Consider the following 22,578-nt stretch of genomic DNA (forward strand, 5'->3'; position numbering starts at 1 on the left):
ATTTGTTAATCAAGCTAGAATATTTATTATTTTAAAGGTAGGGTAGGCAATTTCAGAAAGGCAAGCAATACCAAGCTAGCTTTGAAAGAGTAAGATCATACCCCCCTCTCCGAATCGATGAGTTTGTGTCAGAAAGTTATCCACATTTAAAACTTTATAAAGTAAAATTTCGGCCTAGAGGTCTGTGCGGGACTGTTTTTTAAGTCCCGCTCCAGCAGGGTTGTATTCCACTCCCACCCATTCCCGATATAGGCCATATAGGCTACACTCTTTGTTCACCCGCTGTCTGCTTAGAATAATATTTCATTCAATACAAGCAAAATATGTAGGCCTATAGGCTTTCATTGCAAAATCTGTGACACATGAAAAAGACTCCCATACATTAGACTTGCCTGATGTGGGTTTCTTAGCAGTAAACTGACCATTTTTTCTAGTCCAAGCTGAACGTCCTTCAAGGGCAGCGCATCCACACTTTGCTCTGCTATCCTTATATTCTGCTCTGTCGGTCATCAACAACCTGCCTGTTCTAGGGCTGTATATTTACCACCGGTACAGTCTGCCCTGAGGACCGTTGTAAGGCCGCCCAAATCATCCCAATGGAGGCTAACGATCGGCGGGTGAAGTTCGCTGCGCGTTCGTCTTTTCAGCGGGGCAAAAGGGATTTTATTCCAATTCCTCATTATCTGACTCCATTTCATCATAATTTAGAATTTGGGTTAGAATGCCAATTGGTTATTTGGTCATTCATTTTTAATAGTTTAACTACACATTTAATTATTCCGTTTAACCCTTTGTTGAAATTATACCCAACCTGAATAATTCCAGAGCAAGTCAGAATCAATCAAAAGTGTAACAATTTATTTAACAGTCAGGTAAATATATAAAGCCAATTACATAGTCAATTCAAAGGTATTCCATATATAACATCAAATAGTCTGAAGTAAAGAATGAAATGTATACCTGACTTCTGAAAATTACATAATGCTGGCTATCTTGAGACATCCAGCATTACGGGCTGACCGGTTTAAAGTGTCAAGCCCTGAGCTCTTTGCAACATTCCCTTAAATACCCAGAAACAAATGCACAAACTCTTTCAAGTGTAAAAATGAGTTCACAATGAGAATTTGCATTGATCAAGACTTGTATTGATGCAAAGGCCAAATGGCTGAAAGCCACACCCACCAAACTAAGACAAGATATCTTTAAACTCTTAAAACATTGATTATCTTTTGGTTAACTTCTGTGGAGTTGAGATATTTGTACCAGTCGCACTGAAACATTTCAAACGATATCAAACACATATAATACTGTATCGTGTGGATTGACATTGTAATATAGAGATTCTGGATGCATTTTCAGTGATCTCAGCATGAGAGAGGGAATGAATTGGGGGAGAGGGAGTCAATAGGGAAAGATGTAGATTAGCTGATAGTGAGGTGAGACTTGCGTCTCCATTGGTGTGTGAGGGACAGTTCAGATGTTAATTTCCTTTATTTTCTCAGAGTCCTTGTTCCTCATTCAGACATTTCGGCATATACTAGTTTTTTCAGTCTTACACCGTTATGCACAGACCCCGCAGATACAATGCATGACGCAGAAAGAACTGGTCCATGTGTGCAGCGCGTGCATATCAGTCCTGAGTGCATGCTGTATACCAGGTCGATAGGATTAAGATTAAGTAAAGCAAATATATGCTGTTTTGAAGGACGTCAGGAACGTGATATTGAATGACTGACATCTCCTGTTCAAGAGTCACCGATCGCTACCATGTTTTAGTCAGAGATTTTAATCCCTTGGTGCAAAATATCTGGGAATGCAGACCTCTATTTCGGACGATCGTCTTCCGTGTTCAATTTATGGGAAAAGTGTTGAAAGTGCCTCTACAGTTCATAAGGCTTATGCTTCCAGTTATGGCCATCAGATTTAAGCATTTTGAATTGTGAGAAGGTACTTTAAATACATTTTCCATGTAAGGCAATCAGCCGGAACTTTACTAAAGTTTTAAATATGGATACTTTTCTTACACAAACGAATCAATATGCTTCAGAAGGCCTTTATTAAGCATCCAGAGCTGTGTTGAGCAGCACATTATTTGATGGGTATTTGTATAGACTTCAAAAACAAAGCTACTAAACTACTGCCATTATAAAGCTTGGATTAGCCAAGACTTTTTAAATATAACTATAAAATATTAGTCTGAAAGAAGATCGTACTTGGTTCGGCCGCTTGCAACGGTTCGAAGGGAGGTCCTTTTAGTGCTTGTAGGTCCAGTGAAAGGTCCCAGGCTGGCACAGTAGGAGGGTGAGGAGGGTTAAGTCTCCAGACTCCTTTTAAGAATTTTATGACCATGTCATGTCTGCCAACTGATTGGCCAGTTATCGGTGCATGAGACGCAGCGATAGCTGCTGTGTAGACTTTGAGCGTGGATGGAGTGTCTACCTCTGCCCTCCCGAACACATTCCATATCATCTGAACCGTTTGGGGATGGAGAGTTCATTCCCCTGGGGACACGAGGCCCCTGGGGAGCATATCTGCTCCCTGGTTCAGTCTGCCCGGCACATGCACTGCTTTTAGCGAATGCATTTTGCCCTTCGCCCATAGCAGGAGATGCCTGACCTGCTGGTTGAGCCATCTCGACCTGAGCCCGCCTTGATGGTTTATGTAGGAGACCACTGTTGTGTTGTCCGTGCGGACTAGGACATGGTGAGAATCTCGAGGGCTAGCACTACTGCCAGCATTTCTAGGCAGTTTATTTGCAACCGTGACTCTGTGTTCAACCATGAGCCGAAGGCTGGTTCGCCCTCGCACAACGCGTGTTGGAGGCATCCGTGGTGACCACTATCCATCTGGAAACTGTCCCCAAGCTCACCCCCGCCTCGTAGATTCGACCACGGGGCCAGGGCTTTGACGCAGGCACAGCCCACTTTGATCCAAAGCTGGTCTGAATGCCACGCTTGGGGAGGAACCCGTGATTTCAGCCAGTACTGCAGGGGCCGCATGCGCATCATGCCCAGCAGAAGTACTGGAGAAGCTGATGTCATTAGGCCTAGCATTCTCAGATTTTTTTTAGGGGTCTGTTGGTTCCCAGTCATCGCGTGGATGCTCGTCATCCTCATTTCTGCTGAATGAGACCAGGCCCTTGGCTTCGAGCAGGGGGAGTAGGTCCGATCAAGAGAACGTCACGGGAGAAATGTCTCTTTGAGGCGAGAACGAGGCACGCCAGCACTGGGCCGGCGTGAGCTTGTTCGCCTCGGTGTACTCAGCCCTCTGGCTCCGCCGTTTTTTCCACTGGGATTCGGACTGGAAAGGGAACGGGAGAGCGCGAGGGACGGGGTCGCGCCCTGAAAAGAGCACTATCCGTGAGCGGAGTAGAGGAGATGGGCATACTCTTGCAGTGAGAGCAGCTGGACCCAGAAAGAGCGGTGTCTGCGTGGGCTTTACCCAGACAGTGCACACACACATCGTGGCCATCCTCTTCATGCAGGTGAGTGCTGCATGTAACTAGGGATGGCTCGATACCACAATTTTGGCTTCGGTATGGTACCACAATCTAATACCGAAGTACCGATATTAAATCGATACCACAAGGTCTGATATTACCGCGGGTATATTGCACGCGAATGAGAACAATTATGCAAGTTTTGAGTTTATAAAGTGGGAAATTACCACAGATGTTTATTGTAAATTAATTAGCAAAGCTTATCACATCAAATCAGTCATTTGAAAACTTTCTTGTGAGAAATAATTTCAGCAAAAATCTCTCAAAATTAGCTAATTGCTTCTGGTTTCAAAAGACATCGCACTAACGTTACACTAAAGCAATCTGCATAATCCGATTCAACATTTCACGTTCGTCTCGGGATGGATAACAGAAATCAATTGAACATGCAAGCGATTTTATAGCATTTCGTAATAACAGTTACAGGAGACATGAGCTTATAACAACACACATACACACACACACACACACACACACACACACACACACACACACGCCTGTCACTTAGTCACGCTCGCACATTACACATTAAGTTTCCTTAAACAGTCAAATACACAGAATTATGTACAAATGTCCGTCTTTAGTGAGTATTCACATAAACACAGTCGGCGGTGTCTAACGCGAATGTAAATAGTGCAATAGTATGCGTGCAAATATAATGAGATCTAAATGTCATTGGTTGAAACGAACGCTGGAGATTGTGATATTCGATCTTATGTTAGGCTGTGTGTGTGTGTTGATCAGTGTTAAAAAAACAAAAATGTCTAAATGAGATGGTTTGAATGATTCACTGACCTGTCGATCTCTTAAGAAGTCTTAAAGTCAGGATAGTGACAGATGCTTCTTGGCTGGGTTTGATGGTTCTTCATCAGTTTTATAAGCAAAGTCATTACAAATGTCACTTCTACTCCTCTCTTTATTCATTCGTTTTGGGCATCTTGAGTGAGATTCAACTGCTTTATCCATTTTGTCCGTCTATGTTGTTGTCACATTTGCCGGTTGTTTCGGGTCAGTTTGGGTAGCGCGCTGCCATCTAGCGGTGAACTTCGGAAAAGCAGCAAATACCGAAATGTGCCAAATCATGATATCGTACCGTTTTAAATAAAATATATACCGGTATTTTTCCAGTACCGGTATATCGCGCATCCCTACATGTAACACATATATGTTGCGACATTACGTATTTTTATATCAGCAAGGATTGATATTGTCACTGAAGGAGATTAATCTGACGTTTTAGGGCATTACAGCATTTTTAAGGGCACCCTTTTGGCGGGCATTTGTGCCCCGTTCGCGGGCTTTAAACCCCGATTTGCGGGTTTTGTGCCCATTGGTCCATTCAGTTACGTTGTTCTGCCATTAGTTCATGCAGTTCCCACTGGCCAGCCAATAGCGTGCGAGAGTCTCTACACTGTTTTGACTGGGCAGTAGCACTGCGTGATTTTACAAAAATACTTCAGTAATTCGAGAAATAGATTATTTCCCATTTGCGTCTAAAGACGCAGTAGGCCTACGACTAACTGCTCGAAAGGGAACGTTATATACACATAGGATACATACCGCTTGAGGGTGAGTAAATCTTCACGGAAGCTAAGAGCTAATAAAATATATTTAAAAAAATAAGACAATATTTTGTATCTAATTTACTTTTGACAAGTAGCTGTGTAATAAGCAGGATAATGTACACCCAGCCAGTTTTTATCGCAGAATAAATCCCTTCAGAGTGATGCAAAATCCTGATCACTCTGTCAGGGTTTATTCTGAGATAACACATTATACATGTACATTATCCCTTACATACAGCTTTAGCAGCACAGGACTATTATTCTTCTGTGCAGAATAGTTTGATCTTCAGCTTACCAATCCGTAGAAAGGGGCGTATAATTCCTGTCGATGTGTCCCGCCCATCGAATATTCAAACAGTTTATTAATTTTTCTACCTCTGAACGAAAACAAAAAATCAAGCTGCTTTTTTTCCCGGAACAAATGAAAAACATGCGGTTTTCTAATTTTTCTACTTTCAGTATTAAATCAAAAAAATACTGAATGAACAGTAACTGGATTTTTAACTTAAGTTATATTTGCTTATTTGTATATCAGCAGCAAAGATATTTGTTAAAGGGGGCATAACACACATCGTTTCTGCCAATCTCTTGAGTAAGTAATATTGCACCCTTCATATATCCAAAGAGTCTTTAGTTTTATCGTATTTATAAAAGACAGATACGTTGTACCGATTCTTTACAAAAATAGCTGCATTTGTAAAGGCGTGCAGTGGGCAGAGCTAAAGAATATTGAGCACACACACACACACACACACTCCCTGGATAAGTTCAATTCAGTTTATGTTTGAGTTGTTGATATTATATGCACTTGCATGCGATGATTGTCAACAAAAAACAGACGGCGAACAGAATGACCGGGAACAAAACAAACACACTTGCACAACTCCATTGTTGTTCCGGAAAAAAATAACTGCATCCACTGTTCCCTTAATGCTGGGTTATTTGCGAATCTGAAGAAGGTTATCTTTCCCTCACAACCAGAAACACCCTTCTTTAGTGACATTGTAGATTTTTTGGTCTAAAAATAAAATGACAGCGCTGCCAACGGCTCCCCGTTGTTGACGCTCTCGCTTTGGTTGATATGCGCATATCCAGGATAAGTGTACATACAAGGAATTCCACCTCTTATGACTTCATAAAGGGCCATACCATGCTCGGAAAAAAACTTTCTGAAACGTATTCAAATCTTGAAGGAGTGTATCTGGTACAGAATACTCATCCAACTCAATTTTTTGACATCTTTTCCATGTAAGAATCCAACTCTTTAACAGTGTAAATAAGTCAGAATACATGAAACTGCATTATACCCCCCCCACCACCACCACCTTTAATAAAGTGAGATTAAAAACATGAAGTATATTTGTGTAATTTAACATATTTAATTAATTATTACAGGTTTGTGTAATATTCTGAGTTTGAATTTCACTGTTTTTATTCATTTTGTGGAATACCAATCTGAAAACTCATCTGTTTTTGTGAGATAATAATGGTAATAATTATCTATAATAATAATAGTAAATGCAAACGCATTTTTAGTAAATAACAACAATATCCATCATATTCACGCACACAAATTAAACAAGCCTATATTTCCTTTAATGGGTATACTGTAGAATTCTATTTAATTTTTTATTTTTCCTTTCCTTTCGATTTAATTTTAAATAATCTTCATACATTCTCAGTGATGTCTGTTCTCCGATATACTTTACCAAAAAATTATATCAGTAATTGCTACAGTAAGTCAATAATCCTGATTCAGAGGCAATGAATGCTGTAACATTCAAGAAAGAATAACAGTACATTTTGTTTAAAATAGCTTAATGGGGTGCCAATTAAGCCAGTCAGGTTACATTTACAGACGCAGCATTTTTTATCACTAAACAAATAATTACAATATCTATCAGTTAAGTGTTGTCTTCATTAAAATGACTAGTACTGGACTCAAAAGTAAGACCAAATTAATTTTCACAGTGCAGTGCAGTTTATGGGCATTGCAAAAATGCTAATCAACAAAAGCTGGATCAAATGCTTCAAAATCATGTATTGCTAACATTCGACTCACTAAGTGTAATTTGAACGTAACTTGTAAGCATTTCATGAAGTCATTTATTATTAAAATCTCTCTGCTTTATTGTAGCATTCCAATCCAATAAATCAGACTGAATGCTGATCTTTTCTGCAGCAACCCCCCCCCCCCAAAAAAAAAACCTTTTGGTGATAATAAATCCAATAAGCAAAAAAAAAAAAAAAAAAAAGATTTTGTATACACACCTACTTTCCCATCTAGTCTCGCTTTAACAGGATTGTCAGAATTTTCATTTATTTCTAAGCATTATACTTTTTGATAATGTTGATTATGCACTTTTTCTATTCACTGTCCTCATTGCACCCTGCAGCCGTGTCATGTAAGTCTCCAGCCAGTCAGCTCACCTATAGCCCTGACAAAACTAACTCTAAATGGATTACAAGATCAGGCTCAGGTAGTAGGAAAGGCATTGACTTCTTCATTGGCACGACTCAACAAGATAAAGATAAGATGAAGATCTGCTTAAGCCAATTTGCAAGGTGCTCACCCAACTGTTGTACTGACCACTACCCTGGAAGCTCTGGCTAAAGGTTATGGTTTTAAACTAATTGGTTTCTCCCTCATAGTGAGAAGCATGCAGTCCATTTATATGTTTTTTTATATATTTTTTTTACATCCATTTACATCCATTTAAATTTAGTCATGTTCAAGTTATTTTCTATATATTTTCTACATAATAAAATATGGATAAATATGTTAGCTTAAATGTTTTCTCCCATGGTGCCTCAAACTTATTTTGCCGGAGATTCCCAAACATCCTAGCTCAGCTGCACTTAAATCTATCTTATGTCTAAACAAATCATTTAAAATTTAAAAGACACCAGGCTACAAAAATGTTTAGCCCAGAATCTGTGGCTATACAGCTAATACAACTCAATCCTCCTGTGATCTAGTGAAAACAAAGCAACAGTGCTGGGGCAATGAGGAGGCAAAAGGAAGAATTGACCCCACACCCCCACCCCTGAAACGGGATTGATTTAACCCTTTTACACGCACAATCACAGCGGTGCGATTAGAAAGTTCAGTGCGTCACTGCTAAAGTCAAATGTACTTTTGCACTTTGACTGGCACTGAGCCAGAGACGGATGCACTCAATGCTTTTTGCAGCCTATATCACACAACTGTTCAGAGTTTTCAACAATATAATGTTTATTTTAGGTTTTAGACATTCAAATTAATTTGAATAAAAAAGACATTTGTTAAATACAATTTCCATACACCGCTGTCTTAAGAACGGATCCATCAACCACAACTTTCAGACGAAATCTTTTTTTTCTAGCTCAACTTTAAAGGTGTGATGAATTGAGAAGTCAACTTTCTTTTGAGCTTTTGATATATAAAAGGTCATGGGAATGTAAGAATATCCTGTAAGTTTCAGAGCTGAAAACTTCATTGTTATTCAAAGAAAAGCTTTTATAGACACCAGGCCCAGAAAACGATCGTGTGCTCATCTTCACGTCATCTGTTGCGAAACACCGCCTCTACAGAATAATAAGCAAATGCAATTCAGTAGCCTCGCCCACCCTGCCGAAAAAGATAGCAAGATATTGTGCTATTCCTGGTTGAAGAACACAGTCTTAAGCTTTTTTCGGATCTTAATATAAGGAATGTGTGATACTTTATTTATTTTTGAAGTTCCAGCTCACGTAGGGAAGACATGTATGCGTGTTCACTTCCATTTCACTGCGGAATCATTTGTAAACAAGTCTCAGGTCGCGTGGGATTTGCAGACATATTGAGATTAAAACACAATGCTGATTTTTCTATATTGGATCTGACAGGACAGTATAAAACATATTTTTTATATGTAATAGTAGTCCTAGGGCTATGTGTTTTCACATAATCTCCTCAACCACAACCAATGTGCTTCATCCACCTCGATGATGCGACGGCAGCCATATTGCGCCAGAACCCTCACCACATACCAGCTGATTGGTGGAGAGGAGACAGGGTGATGAATCAGGATATGGGGATGATTAGGAGGCCATGATGGACAGAGGTCAATTGGCAAATTTGGTCAGGATGCCGGGGTTACACCCCTACTCTTTTTCCGAAGGACATCCTGGGATTTTTAATGACCACAGAGAGTCAGGACCTGGTTTTAACACCCCATCCGAAGGATGGTGCTCTTTGACAGTATAGTGTCCCCATGCTGGGGTGTTAAGACCCGCACAGACAACAGGGTGAGCAGCCCCTGCAGGCCTTGTCCCAGGAGGTCTCCCATCCAGATACTGACCAGGCTCAGCCTTGCTTAGCTTCAGTGGGAAACCAGTCTTGGGCTACAGGGTGATATGGCGGCTATGGATGGCTTCATATAGGTACTGCCTAAAATCGTCCATGTTCCTGGCTAGACATCTTTGATCCTGGAACAACATTTCAATCAATCAAGTTTATGTTGAGTTAGGTGCTTCTACCATCAATGTTATTCACCTATCATTTCCCCCTAATTTTACAAATAATAAATGGGGACTGAGAAAGGTTTAGTTTATGGTTAGTGATAGAAATACATTTTCAGACAGGCATGCTGTTCAAGGAGCAAATTCAAAACAGTACCTTTTTAAAGGAAGCAACAAAAAAGCAACAGATTAGTGTTCAAAAATTTGGACTCACAACTTACCAGTACACACAAAGTAGGTGTAATATATACTAACGAAGGACCCCAAAAGCTAAACTAAACTAAAATTAAATGCCCAAGGGGCATAACTGTTTTCTACCAGGCATTCCATTTTTATTAAAGTCCACAACTGTTATCAGTATGTATTCCTGTGTCGCTACATTGGATATGTTTTCCTGGACACAGTAAGATTAATTTATGTTAGTTGTGTTTTGTTTTAACCTTGTTGATTGACTGAATCAGATGTCTTCTGTTCAGGACACAACCTGTTTTAGCCAGGCTACTATTCTGAGGAGAGATTGAGTTGTAGCCTAGTATTTAGACTTTTTCATGTCTAACATACTAACATTCCTTTAGCGACACCTCTAGGTGGCAAGTGGAAATGACATGCACTGAATATAATAAGCTGAAGAGTTTGCAGTAGGCTACTCATAGGCTACTCAGTACTCTGACCGGAATGCTTGCATTTCTTAATTTCTGATGATGATAATAATAATAACAATGTGTATTATTATTATTATTATTATTATTATTATTATTATTATTATTATTATTATTATTATTATCATTATTATGTGCAGGCAGGAATCTAATTAGCCCCAGGTAATGGGATGAAAATCATGTTTTTCCTATTCATACAATGGCACAGAGGCTTAAAAGGTTAGTTCACCCAAAAATGATTCATTAATACTTAATTTGACACTCGTAAGAACTTTGTAGAGAATATAAAAGAATATTTTTTGTGCTAAAAAATAAATAAATAATAATAATAATTCTTAATAAATAATAAATAATAAGTTCTTGTCTTTCGTCTGGGTCTCTGAAGTGAACTCAGGTAGCACCACAACGCATTTATTGTGCATTAAAATAGATCATGCATTTGTATAAATGACCATTAATGTCTATCATCCAGGCACCCAGTGCAACACATGGTCAAAGAAAGAACAGATGATGACAGAGAGTAATATCAGTGTAGGTTGCAAAATGTTAATAAAGGCCTTCTGAAGCGAAGTGTCACATTTGTGTAAGAAAAGTATCCATATTTAAAACTTTATAGACTAAAATAACTAGCTTTCAGCAGTCAACTAAGTTTACTTTAATTAGGGCTAAATATGTGACCTTTGATAACATGTTGTCTGCTGCCCTGTGTAATTACATTATATAAACTAGATAAACTATTTTGGAATATCAGTGTCAGTTTCATAGACACACTTTTCCACAGAGGAAAGAATTTTAATTTTAAAGGCACAATATGTATGTTTTCGCCACCAATAGCACAAAACTAGGATAAGGATATCTTGGTGATCCTGGCTCAATTTATCCGCTAATATACAGTTATTTTTCATTATCGTTATCGTTCTTGGTGTGAGTGTACCTTCAGGGTACGTTTACATGACAGCGGTGTACTAAAGTTGCATACAGATGACAAGATCACCAAGATATCCTGGCTTAATCCTTTATCCTAGTTTTGTGCAATAGGCCCCAGAGTTTGCAATTTCAAAAAAATAACAAAGGCAAAGCTTGACGACAGGAGTGGAACTATGGGAGATGTAGTTTTCACTATCCAGAGATGTATGGAATTCAATAAACATGTGCTCGGATAATAATTCATTCGTTTTTTTACCTGTATGTTTGATCACACTATGTCATCATAATGAATTAGCTGCAAGGAAAGTGGAATGTAATGCTATATTAGCCTGTTACTGATATGTGACTATTTGTCAAATGATTTGGTGGGTTAATGCTGCAAAGTTTTACATGTTTAAAACAATTGTACCAAAATACATTTGAATGAACCCACAGTATTTGCAATTAATGGCTAAATATTGTCGTGCAACACATACTGTACCACTGGATTCACATGGACTTTTTTAAAGGACAACTCCGACAAATTTTTAAGTTTATCTTGATCGTTATATCTTTGTAAGAACAGTCTATAGAAAAAAAACTAACCAAATTGGTGCTTGCAACACAGAGTTATTACAGTTAATGCCCAGAGCCCCCCCTCAGCTAAAACGGCAGCTTTGGGGGCATACACGTAAAGGGTGTCTTTGTGACTCTTAACAGACACAAAATGCAATTAAAATGTCTGTCCAACATGAACAGGTCCCTTACATGACAACCTGTTTTAGCTGGCTAGCTGTGTCTCGCGCTGAAGTCCTGCGGTAGACGGAAAATAGTCCAGTGGGGAAGAGCGTCGTGTGTATGAAGAGGCTCTGGTCATCGGCTCGACGGTTCTCAGTATTGAACGTGTCCGAGAAAAAAGTTTTTGATTCTGTACTGCTGATCCTGAGGAGAGGACCGCTGCTCGTACAGTTACTCGCGCATGCTCAGTATCAGCGGCTCGTGAGTTCATCAGATCTCTCAGCAAAACATGACTCAGTTCAGTGAACGGTTGGAGTTACAACATATAATTCAAGACATTAGTTTATTTATATTCGGAGGGACTGTCACTCATGTCAGAAAGTGAGTAACTAAAGTAACGTGTGCGATCAGCGCTGATTTGAGATGCGAACCGTTTAGAACGATCCAGTCCGATTTGGTGAACTGGTTCGCCCGGTTCAATAAAAAGAACCGGTTCAAAAGAACGATTCGTTCATGACCGGACATCACTAGAGTGATGATCTGATCGGGCTCACGAGTGAAGAAGAAATTGTTCATGTTTGAGCCTTTCCGAATTGTATAAATTTGCAGCGAACACTTGACTACATTACAAAGACACAACACAGCCGGACCGGTTGAAGAAAAATGCCATTCCGTGGTTAAGGATGGGTACAACCACTGTGGAGGTAATGTACACTTTATTTATCCTTCCATTTGGGCACACACGGCTTGAGGAAAGATGTACAGTAATTTAAAATAATCTTGCTTTACACACTCAACGCTCTTCCCAACTGGACAAGAGGCATTTCCTCCTTTTTTCCGGCTACCGCTGAGTCCCCACGGGACTTCAGCGAGACACAGTTAGCCGATTAAAACAGGTGAATTTAAACAATGGCTAAGTGGCTAAACGCATCTCGTTGTCATGTAAGGGACCTGTTCATGTTGGACAGACATTTTAATTGCAATTTGTGTCTGTTAAGAGGCAGTTATTTAAATAGTTGTCTCTGAAGGGGCATGAGAGCTCTCGGATTTCATCAAAAATATCTTCATTTTTGTTCCGAAGATGAACAAAGGTTTTATGGGTTTGAAATGACAAGAGGGCTGAGTAATTAATGACAACATTTTCTTTTTTTGGTGAACTACCCCTTTAAATTCACTGCCATAGATTAATGATAAAAGGCGTTACTGAAGTACAAAAGGCATTACTGATGTACAAACAGAGTGCAAAATAACTGTGTAGTTTCATTAGCATAACCCACACAGAATTATGTACAATTAATTATAGTTTTTCAATTGAATCTGCATTACCAGCTGTCACATCATATCTGTATCTTCATTTGAAAGTTCATCTGTGACTATTGTTTGTAGCCTACAATAAATTATATATTTAGTTACCTGTCTAGTAAAAACGTAAGGGAGAGCAGAGTCTTGTCAAGTCAAAAGTTAAAAGTTAAAAGTTTGTCACGAAGCTCTCTTCATCTCAAAAACGGCACACCGAGATTCATCCTTGTTTGTCCCAAAGCCTGCTTGCCTCAGTTTATTTACGTTTTTTTTTTTTTTTTTTTTTTTTGCATTCGCCAAATGAATAATGTCCACGAGTGCTGTGATGATTTCTACAAGCTGAAACCGAAGATAGCGCGGATATTACATCATTGAGAGGCGACAAAGGACGAGCCATATTTAAAAATGGAATTTCTCTGGATTTACAACTTCTTGGGAACTTTTGGGATAATGGTAAGAACACAAAGGCATTAAATAAATCATATTATATCATATTATTGTATTAGCCTACTGCATCACATATATCATAGTGGTTACATATTGTGCCGAGATCTAAATAGATTTTAAGACTCTCACTCAAATACAATTTTAAAGCCAACATTCAAAGTTTAAATATTCAAACATTCAGCAAGATTTAAGACTTAAGGCTTGTTAGCGACACAGTAAAATACAAAGACGGCAAACTTGCACCAAACAGCATGTAAGAGGATTTGTGTGAAGGAAAAGAAACATGGTCATGTAGCAGAGCAGCAGGAATTTGAAAGGGAAAAAAGCTTTCATCATTTCTCATATATTCTTCTGTGAAAGTTGCCCATTTATGCCAGCATCCTGCTACGCACTGTGGTCCTCAGCGTTTGTCCCATTGTGTTGATAATGTGTTCATGTAGTTAATAGTTTCTTGTTTTCTACATGCATTTTGGGTCATAAAAATTGTGTATTTGCATTTGACTTGGCTGCTAAGAGACAATGTCATGAATGAACATGAATTATGAATATAAAATCCAATATAGATGAGTAAATCTTGACCTGTGCTTGGGACTATAAAATACCTGTCCTCATTGCCTGTACTTTGTTATTTTGAAAATGTGTATTACAGAAATTCATATTTTTAAACATATTTTGACCTGTTTGTTTTAAAACCTACAATGACTGCTCACTGTGGTAGTTGGTGGAATCATTACTTCTATGACTCCCAAAGTAGCAGAATCATTTATTTGTTGCTTTAGTTAGTAGGTGTTGGAGGCTGCAATCAAATGCATGTATATAGTATGTAGCTGTAGCTTCATGCTTTGTCTAAGCATGACCCTGACTAAGAGCCAGAAGTGACAGATGGATGAACAGAATGACAAAAATTGGACTGCAGTAGAGGAACAGCGAGGGTCTGTCCAGTTTCCTCTTCACGTACACTTGTACCTTCTAATATCGAACACCATGACGTCTTTTCATTTGCTCAGCTGAGTCTATGATTAGCTGAGACTCCGTCCCCTAGAGTAAAACATAAGTGGCACTGCGACATCATGTGTCACCATGTAAGATGATAATTCTGCCATTATGTAATTAACTGTGAAAGCTCCCTTAGGGCGATTTTAACACTTCTTCTCTAGCCTTAAACTGTAATGTTAGTGTAAATTTACTGTATTATTTAGTGCAGTATTCATGTAGCTACTGTTACATATTGTAAAAATACTGGCAATATATACGATGAGTTTGACACTTGTTAATCAAAATTATACGTGCATTACTGCCTTGCATAATCATATCCCTCTGTTAAGAAAGCTCTTTAAATCACTCTTACTGCACTCTTTTCGTCTAAGGACTGTAATTGAACAGCTGTAGAGTTTCTCAGTGGTAACCTTTAATTTGGCACAACCAACATGCCAGTGGCTAAAGTCTTATGATCACCTAAAAGCGGCAATTTGGATCCCAGGCAGCTGCAAGCAGTTAGATTCTCCTCAGTGCTTGATACTCTGCAGATATAGAGATGCTAACCACATGGCTCAGATAGGGCTCTGACAGGCCAAAAGATCCTAATTGCTCCCTTACACCCCTTCATTAAAAGGCTTAATGGGGAAAACAAGTAGCTTCAGATGTAGATGTTGCCTCTTTTGTGAAAGACTGCAAACAAAGAAACAATACTGATAGAATAAAAGATATTTCACTTTTGAGTCCACTAATGGGATTTCTCTGTTTGAATGTTCCTTTTTGTAATTTTGACTAAGATTGCTCATTTCAGATTCATTGTTTTTCCAGGAATAAACTGAAATGGTGATGATAGCATCATTATGATGAAATGCATAAAACAGCCATTTGGAGGGATTACTATAATTTTATTGCTTAATTTTAAGACTCAATCAGTTTCCACATAACATTTGTACAGTTTTAAATCCTACAATAAACTGGCACAACAGTGACTTAATTGCGTTGGATTTGATCAGAATCTTTGCATGCATTTCACTGAACACTGTGAGGTTAGACAAAAGGATTCATTATCCAGACCTTCAGAATTCTGAGTCAAACCATTTGCTTTTTTCCAGGTATCTACTGGCAATTAAACATTATTCATAGCAGAACATACAAACACACATACAACATGGTATTAGTATGTGTTTTGGACATTCTATCATGGAAACACTATGTTGTTTGACACAATTATGATAATTATACCATTTTATTTTTTAAAGAGCCTTGGAAAAGCCTAAAAGTACACGCCATATCAAAGTACCATGGTATTGCCTTCTGATGTCCACCACCAAATATTTAAACATAAAACATAGACTGTTAGAACATAGGTGTACTATGCTAAAAGCCATTCAAATACTGCAGGATTATCACAAATGATCAACACCCATATACAAGATGGTTAATTCATATATGCTATATCATGGTAGAACTTTTGAACAAGAAGTTCAGTGTGACTTAATTATACATTTCACAATAGATTACAATTGGCATGTTGTATATAATGTAGTTTCTAAATGTGTAGGTAGCTTTTTTTCATAACAAATGCTATAGATAAATTAAAAGAGAAAAAGTAAACACTGGCTTAAGGAGCTATCAGTGGTCTCATCTGTAATTATTGCCTCATTGTAACAAATCCTATTACAATTGTACCTCATACAGTTAAACAATGACAATAAATATGGTAGATTTTTATAAGGGCACGTACAAGTTAGAATCAAGACTTGATTATACATTAAACAAATAAATAACAGTATGTTGACTGATATCTACAAAAATTCCTACATCTCATGATAGAAATATCAAATTCACAATGACAAATTATCTGTTATCACCAAGAAAACATCAGAGTTGGCAGTTATTTCTTTCTATTTTCCTTCTCTTTTCCACAGTCACAGTCTCTCTCACATCTCATTGACAAATATGAGAGGGCCTCTGGATGTGGGGCTCCCCACCTGTCGGTACAGCATCGGCTGTCCTAGACTGGTTTGGGGTAGACTGAAGCCTCCGCTTGATAAGTCAAAACTCGCCTGGTTGTAGAGCCTCTGGCCAAAACCAGCTCCAGATTGATCATAACTGGCTTGACTGTTCTGCCTGAAGCTGCCGCGTTTCTCAGAGGGAGTTCTGGAGGGATAGCGCTGGAAAGACTTATGCAAGCCTGTCTCTTTGTAGGCAAACCAAATATTACCAGCCCAAAGGAAGAAGTTCAAAAAACCAAAAGCCTGCAAGCAGACAAGAATGAATTAGAAATATGGAATTTAACATTGTCTACTTGTAAATTGGTAATTTTATAGAAAAAGAAAGTTTGTCAAATCCTTTATCAAGAGCTGAAGGTTTAAAAGATTTATAAAAACCTTTTAGTTTGTGTAAAATTTTGCTGTGAGAGCAAAAATAATACCTGTAAAATTATAAAACTCAAAGTTCAATGCCAAGCGAGATATTTTATTCAACAGAAGTTCCCTTTCAAAGCCTACAGCGAACGGCCGGTTTGGACTACATCGCTGCACTTCCTGCTGTAATGACGTCACTAGAACCGTTTGTTGACTAGCCCTCCGCCCACAAAAATATACGGCAAAAAGGGGGTGTGGTCTTGTTGCTCTCCCACGTGGAGAAGAGTGCACATTGAGCGCATGCATCTCCCCGTTATGGTAAGAGGCGGGACCTTTCCGGGCAACGTGCGCTAAGCTGCTGTCGAATCACAACACGGGAAGCGCTGGCCCAATCAGAACTCGTTACGTATTTCTAAAGGAGGGACGTCATAGAACAGGGAAATCATCAGGCCGTTTTTAGCATAGACATCATATGATGTCTATGGTTTTTACAAGCGGCAACCTCCCGCGATCTCTCTTAAAGCCAATACGGAAGTAATGTAAACTGCAATTCTTCAACTGGCCACTAGGGACAGGCTCCAGAAGGGAGCAGAATCTCATTGAATCCCATGTTAAAATTCTCAAATTTAAAGCAGAAAAAAACATGTTTACAGCCTGGTACAAATTGTGGTTTTGAAAAAAAATACTGTTTTTTTCTACACGCAAAACATGAACTCATGTTATATTGCACACTGTAAACACAATCAAAGCGTCAAAAACACATGAAAAATGGGACTATGGGCCCTATTTTAACAATCTGAGCACATGGTCTGAAGCACGTAGTGCAGGTGTACTTAAGGGTTAGTTCACCCAAAAATTAAAATTATTTCATTAATTACTCACCCTCATGTCGTTGGACACCCGGAACACCTTCGTTCATCTTCAGAACACAAATGAAGATATTTTTGTTGAAAGCTGATGGCTGAGAAAGGCTTCAAAAAGGCCTCCATTGGCATTCAGTACATTTCCACTGACCCACTCACAAGACCCATAAAAGGCACTAAAGACTTTGTTCACTACAGTGACTATACAATCATTTTACGAAGTGACGAGAATAGTTTTTGTGCGCAAAAAAAAAATCAAAATAGTAATGACTTTATCCGCCAAGATATTGTCTTCCGTGTAGGTCTCTGACGTGAACTCACCTGGAACTCACGCGATAGTGGTGCTACTCCTCTTCCGGGTCATGTATTGAACGGTGGAGCTGCGTCATATTCTTGCGCATGCATCCAGTTCACGTCAATATAGTGGATAAAGTCATTATTTAGATTTTTGTGGGGACAATAATTATTTTCTTCGCATTGTAAAATTATTGTACAGCCACTGTAGTGAGATGGACTTTGTAATGTCGTCTTTAGTGCCTTTTATGGGTCTTGTGAGTGGGTCAGTAGAAATATACTAAATGCAAATGGAGGCCTTTTTGAAGCCTTTCTCAGCCTTTCAAATAAAATATCTTCTTTTGAGTTCCGAAGATGAACGAAGGTGTTACGGGTGTCCGACGACATGAGGGTGAGTAATTAATGAAATAATTTTCATTTTTGGGTGAACTAATCCTTTAAGGCGTGTCCGAATCCACTTTAGCTAGTTAATTCCAAAAGGGTTGTACCTAGTGTCTTAATGATTTATGGGTGTGTTTTTATGGGCTTAACCTGCAATAAACCAATCAGAGTCTCATCTCCCATTCCCTTTAAAAGCCAGTTGCGCTTGCACCATGATGGAGTCGCTATTTACATGGTGTTCCTGTGTGTTTAACAAGCAGTGTATGCACAATATGCACCCGCCTATAGGCACATATTACGAATGCGCCCTTTAAATAAAACAAAAATACTGCGCTATTGACTTTAAACCAGGTTTTTGTTGATCAATGGCGCAGTCATATTCAGCTGCCTCAATAGAGCAACGCACAAACAATACGCCTGAAAACACCTCGTTTTCAGACCAGCACGACCATGGGCGAACAGATGGGAGTAGTTGCATTAGCAGTTGTTAGATTGTTTCTTAGCTGTTTTGTGAGATGGCTAAGGTACTTTGGGTGGTTTATAGGGTGTGCTACACTGGTTGCTAGCTGGTTGTGGCATGGGTGTGTTTACTGGTCAGCAACATAACTCGCTGCTTTACCATAGTACAATGCATCGTTAAAGAAATCAACTACTCTGTAAAAAATTATATGTTCAATAAGTTATGACAACATATGTTTTAACTCATCAAAATAAGTTAAGAAATGATAAACTTTTTTTTAATGAGTTAGACAAGATTTAAGTCAGTTTAATATAATCTAAGTTGAAATAACTTAAACATCCAAGTCTATTTTACTTAAAAACTTAAAAACTGACTTTTTTGTACTGTGTAGTTAGTCACGACTCTTTCCAGAAACCATTGTATCAAATTTGTCGTTCAACCAGATTGGTAATTGAGGCCATGCAGGTGGTGGAATAATAACTTAAAGCTATAGATTGTACTGAATGTCAGCTTGCTTATTTTGAGATAAGGATAAGATAAGGATTTATTAAGTCCTTATGAAAAAAGAAACTAGGCTTCTAACCACAGGTTGAGAGCTGTCGTGCGTTCTAACCACTCAACTTTGTGATGCTGTTTGCGAATGCTTGTTGGAACTATAGTTTTAGGAAACATCGACTCATTGAACTATGTGGATAATGACAGAACTTGTGACCAAAGTTGGCTTTCCGGAAATCCATCTGGTTGGTTAGTGAGGCATTCAACAGGATGAAGGACTGCACCAAATGTTATGAAGCCAACATAATTATAAAACAATAGTCATGAATGCCTATCAGTGTTGCACCTATAACTAGCTAATTCAGCAAATGCTAATTGGTAACACAAGGCTTTGATAACATCAGCATAGCAATTGCTAAAAGAGTACAGCAATATAGAACATTTAACAAATACCTGTTCTCAAACCAAGCTCATGCTCCACTTGTAACACTTAATTTTAGCATTAATAAAATTAAATGTCATTGCAAATCATACTGGGACATAGCCCTGTTTCAGGTCAATGTATTAATTGAAAAGAAAAAGTTCATTTGATTGAGCTAGTTCAGTTTAAGATATTACAATTTCAAATAACTGTTTATATTGTAATAAACGTACTTTAAAATGTAATATATATCCTTTGAGGACAAAGCTGGATTTTCCGCACCCATTACTCCAGAAATCAATTATTGCTGATTTTCTGTTCAAGAAACATTTTCTATTATCAATGTTAAAAAATGGTGGTGTTGTAATAGAATAGCAATATTTTTTTTTACATCAATTAATGTCTTTTATTGTCACTTTTGATCAATTTAATGCATCTTTGCTGGCTCCAAACATTTGAATAATGTATATCAATTGCTAAAGAAGTTCCTTTATTTTCTCAAATAATTTTTCTAAATCAATCCTGTGGAAAAATAAGAAATCTACTCACCACAGACATGTTGAGATTTGTCCATATGGGCTCCTGCAAGACCTCACATAAGTTCTCCTGGGCTCTGCATGCAGACATTAACAGCAGGATTTGATGCACATCAGTGGCTGTCTTCACCCCAGACAGATTTTTAGCCCAGGCAATTGAGCTTACCAGCCACAGGCTAGAGAATGCTAAAGTCACCAAGAAGTCCTATGGCGATTGAAAATAACAAGAGAAAACAAAACGAGGGTCTTGATTCAGTTAAAGGAATAGTCCACCTAAAATATAAATTATTTATTCACCCTCAAACCATCCTAGGTGTATATGGCTTTATTCTTTCAGCCGAATACAATTTAAATGATATTAAACAATATCCTTGCTCTTCTCAGCTTTGTAATGGCAGTTTTAAAGCTCCAAAAAGCACATCCATCCATCATAAAAGTCATCTATATGACTCCAGTTGGTTAATAAATGCCTTCTAAATCAAAGCGATGGGTTTTTTTAAGAATAATATCCATGTTTAAAACTTTATAGAGTATAATCACTAGCTTCAGGCAATGGTCATACACGCGTTCATGAGAGAGTCGAGTTCCGGCAGAAGGGTGACCTCTGTCCTGACGTATGGACGTAGACATAGTGTTATCTTAGGTGACAATTGATGAACGTGGAAGAGCAGAGGAAAGAGCTAAACAAATTAGAATTCTAAAATGAGAAGTTTTAAAGGGGTGGTTTTGTGTTTGTCTGGAAACGCCATGCTCCTTACCAATATGGGCAGAAATCACATCTGGGGCAGTGTTTATGTTAATAGCAAGGGTTTATGATGTCACCAACCCGGGAAGAAGCTTGTTGTAGTCCAATCCGGCCGTTTTTGTAGTAGGTAATAAACTGCCATAACTTTAAAAGACAATATCTCTGTTTGCATTGAACTTTCAGCGCTGTAACTTTGCAGATACAGTTTATGCTCAAGCAGCAACATTACACACTGACTAAAGTTAAAAAAGTGAAATCGCATGCAACCATCCCTTTAAAGAAAAATGGCAAATCACAAACCGCAACTTTACAAGTCAGGTCCGAGTTCATCCTTTCACCGGAATTTGACTCTCTTGTGAACGTGTGAATGGCCGTTTATAAAGTTTAATCAGAGATATAATAACAAAAACCCATCTCTTTGCTTCAGAAGGCCTTTATTAAAGGGTTACTTCAGTGATTAGCATATGGCTTTGTATCAGTAGAAACCCTGGAGTATATTCCAATAATTGTGCTTTCCCCCCTTTATATACACCTGAGACGAGAGATTTATGCATTTTATTTCGGGAAAAATTCCTCCTATGATGCAAATTGACGATATTTGCATCATAGGAGGAATGTTTGGCCAAAGGCTAAATACTACAGCCAGCAGAGGGAGCCATTTCCACAGGTTTTGAACCATGGGGGATGGGAGATTACACTCACAGCTCATCTTGCAGCTACCGGCACTCATTTAAACGGAGCTGTGGTGAGAAATGTAAGTATTTTAACTTCTCAAATTAATTTCTATGAAAGTTAAGCTCGCAAAGGCATGAACTGAAACGTGCCAGACTGAACTCGCGTTGTGAATGTATGCCGCGAGTGTAGTCGCGATTACCTCAGCTCTCATCACGAGAGCTCAGCTCATTTATCTCACTCCTGCAGTTAGTGCTCAGTGCTGTTATACTCGCGCAGTGACTCACTCATTATATTGAACGGACATGTTCAGTTTTTAATTGTAGTGTCTTCTCCAACTCAGTCACAGTAATCCAGTAGTGGTGGCTTTGGGAATGGCCTCACAGGGCAGCGAAGCATTCTGGGAATTGTAGTCTTTCATGCCCATGAGACAAAAATACATTTTCTGTCTTTTCTCAATCTAGAAGGCACCAAATTCAAAAATAATTTCACATTTCTACTACGTTGATGACCCAGTTTAAATACAGATTCATCTTCCCAGCGTTGAAGTACCCCTTTAACTCACTGGATATGTGTTACTTTTATGATGGATGCAGATTTTGGAGATTCAAAACCTTGGGCACTATTTAATTCTATTACAAAGCCGGGAAGAGCCAGGATATTTTTTTTAATATAACTCTGATTGTGTTTGGCTGAAAGAAGAAAGTAATATACACTTAGGATGGCATGAGGGTAAGTAAATCATGGGGTAATGTACATTTTTGGGTAACTATTC

General features: G+C 38.5%; 1 protein-coding gene across 1 annotated transcript in view; it reads right to left on the reverse strand.

Annotated features, from left to right (window-relative positions):
• Positions 1 to 15,468: 15,468 nt before the first annotated feature.
• synprb (synaptoporin b) overlaps positions 15,469 to 22,578 on the reverse strand; it is a 10,109-nt gene continuing 2,999 nt past the window's right edge. Inside the window, exons 4-5 of the mRNA XM_067458493.1 lie at positions 20,400 to 20,591; positions 15,469 to 16,828 (exon numbers count right to left, since the gene is read on the reverse strand). Of these exons, the coding sequence (XP_067314594.1) occupies positions 16,511 to 16,828; positions 20,400 to 20,591 (510 nt within the window). The 3' untranslated portion in view covers positions 15,469 to 16,510. The remainder of the gene's footprint in view (positions 16,829 to 20,399; positions 20,592 to 22,578) is intronic.

The sequence above is a fragment of the Pseudorasbora parva genome, chromosome 12 (genome assembly GCF_024679245.1).
Source record: "Pseudorasbora parva isolate DD20220531a chromosome 12, ASM2467924v1, whole genome shotgun sequence".
NCBI lineage: Eukaryota > Metazoa > Chordata > Actinopteri > Cypriniformes > Gobionidae > Pseudorasbora > Pseudorasbora parva.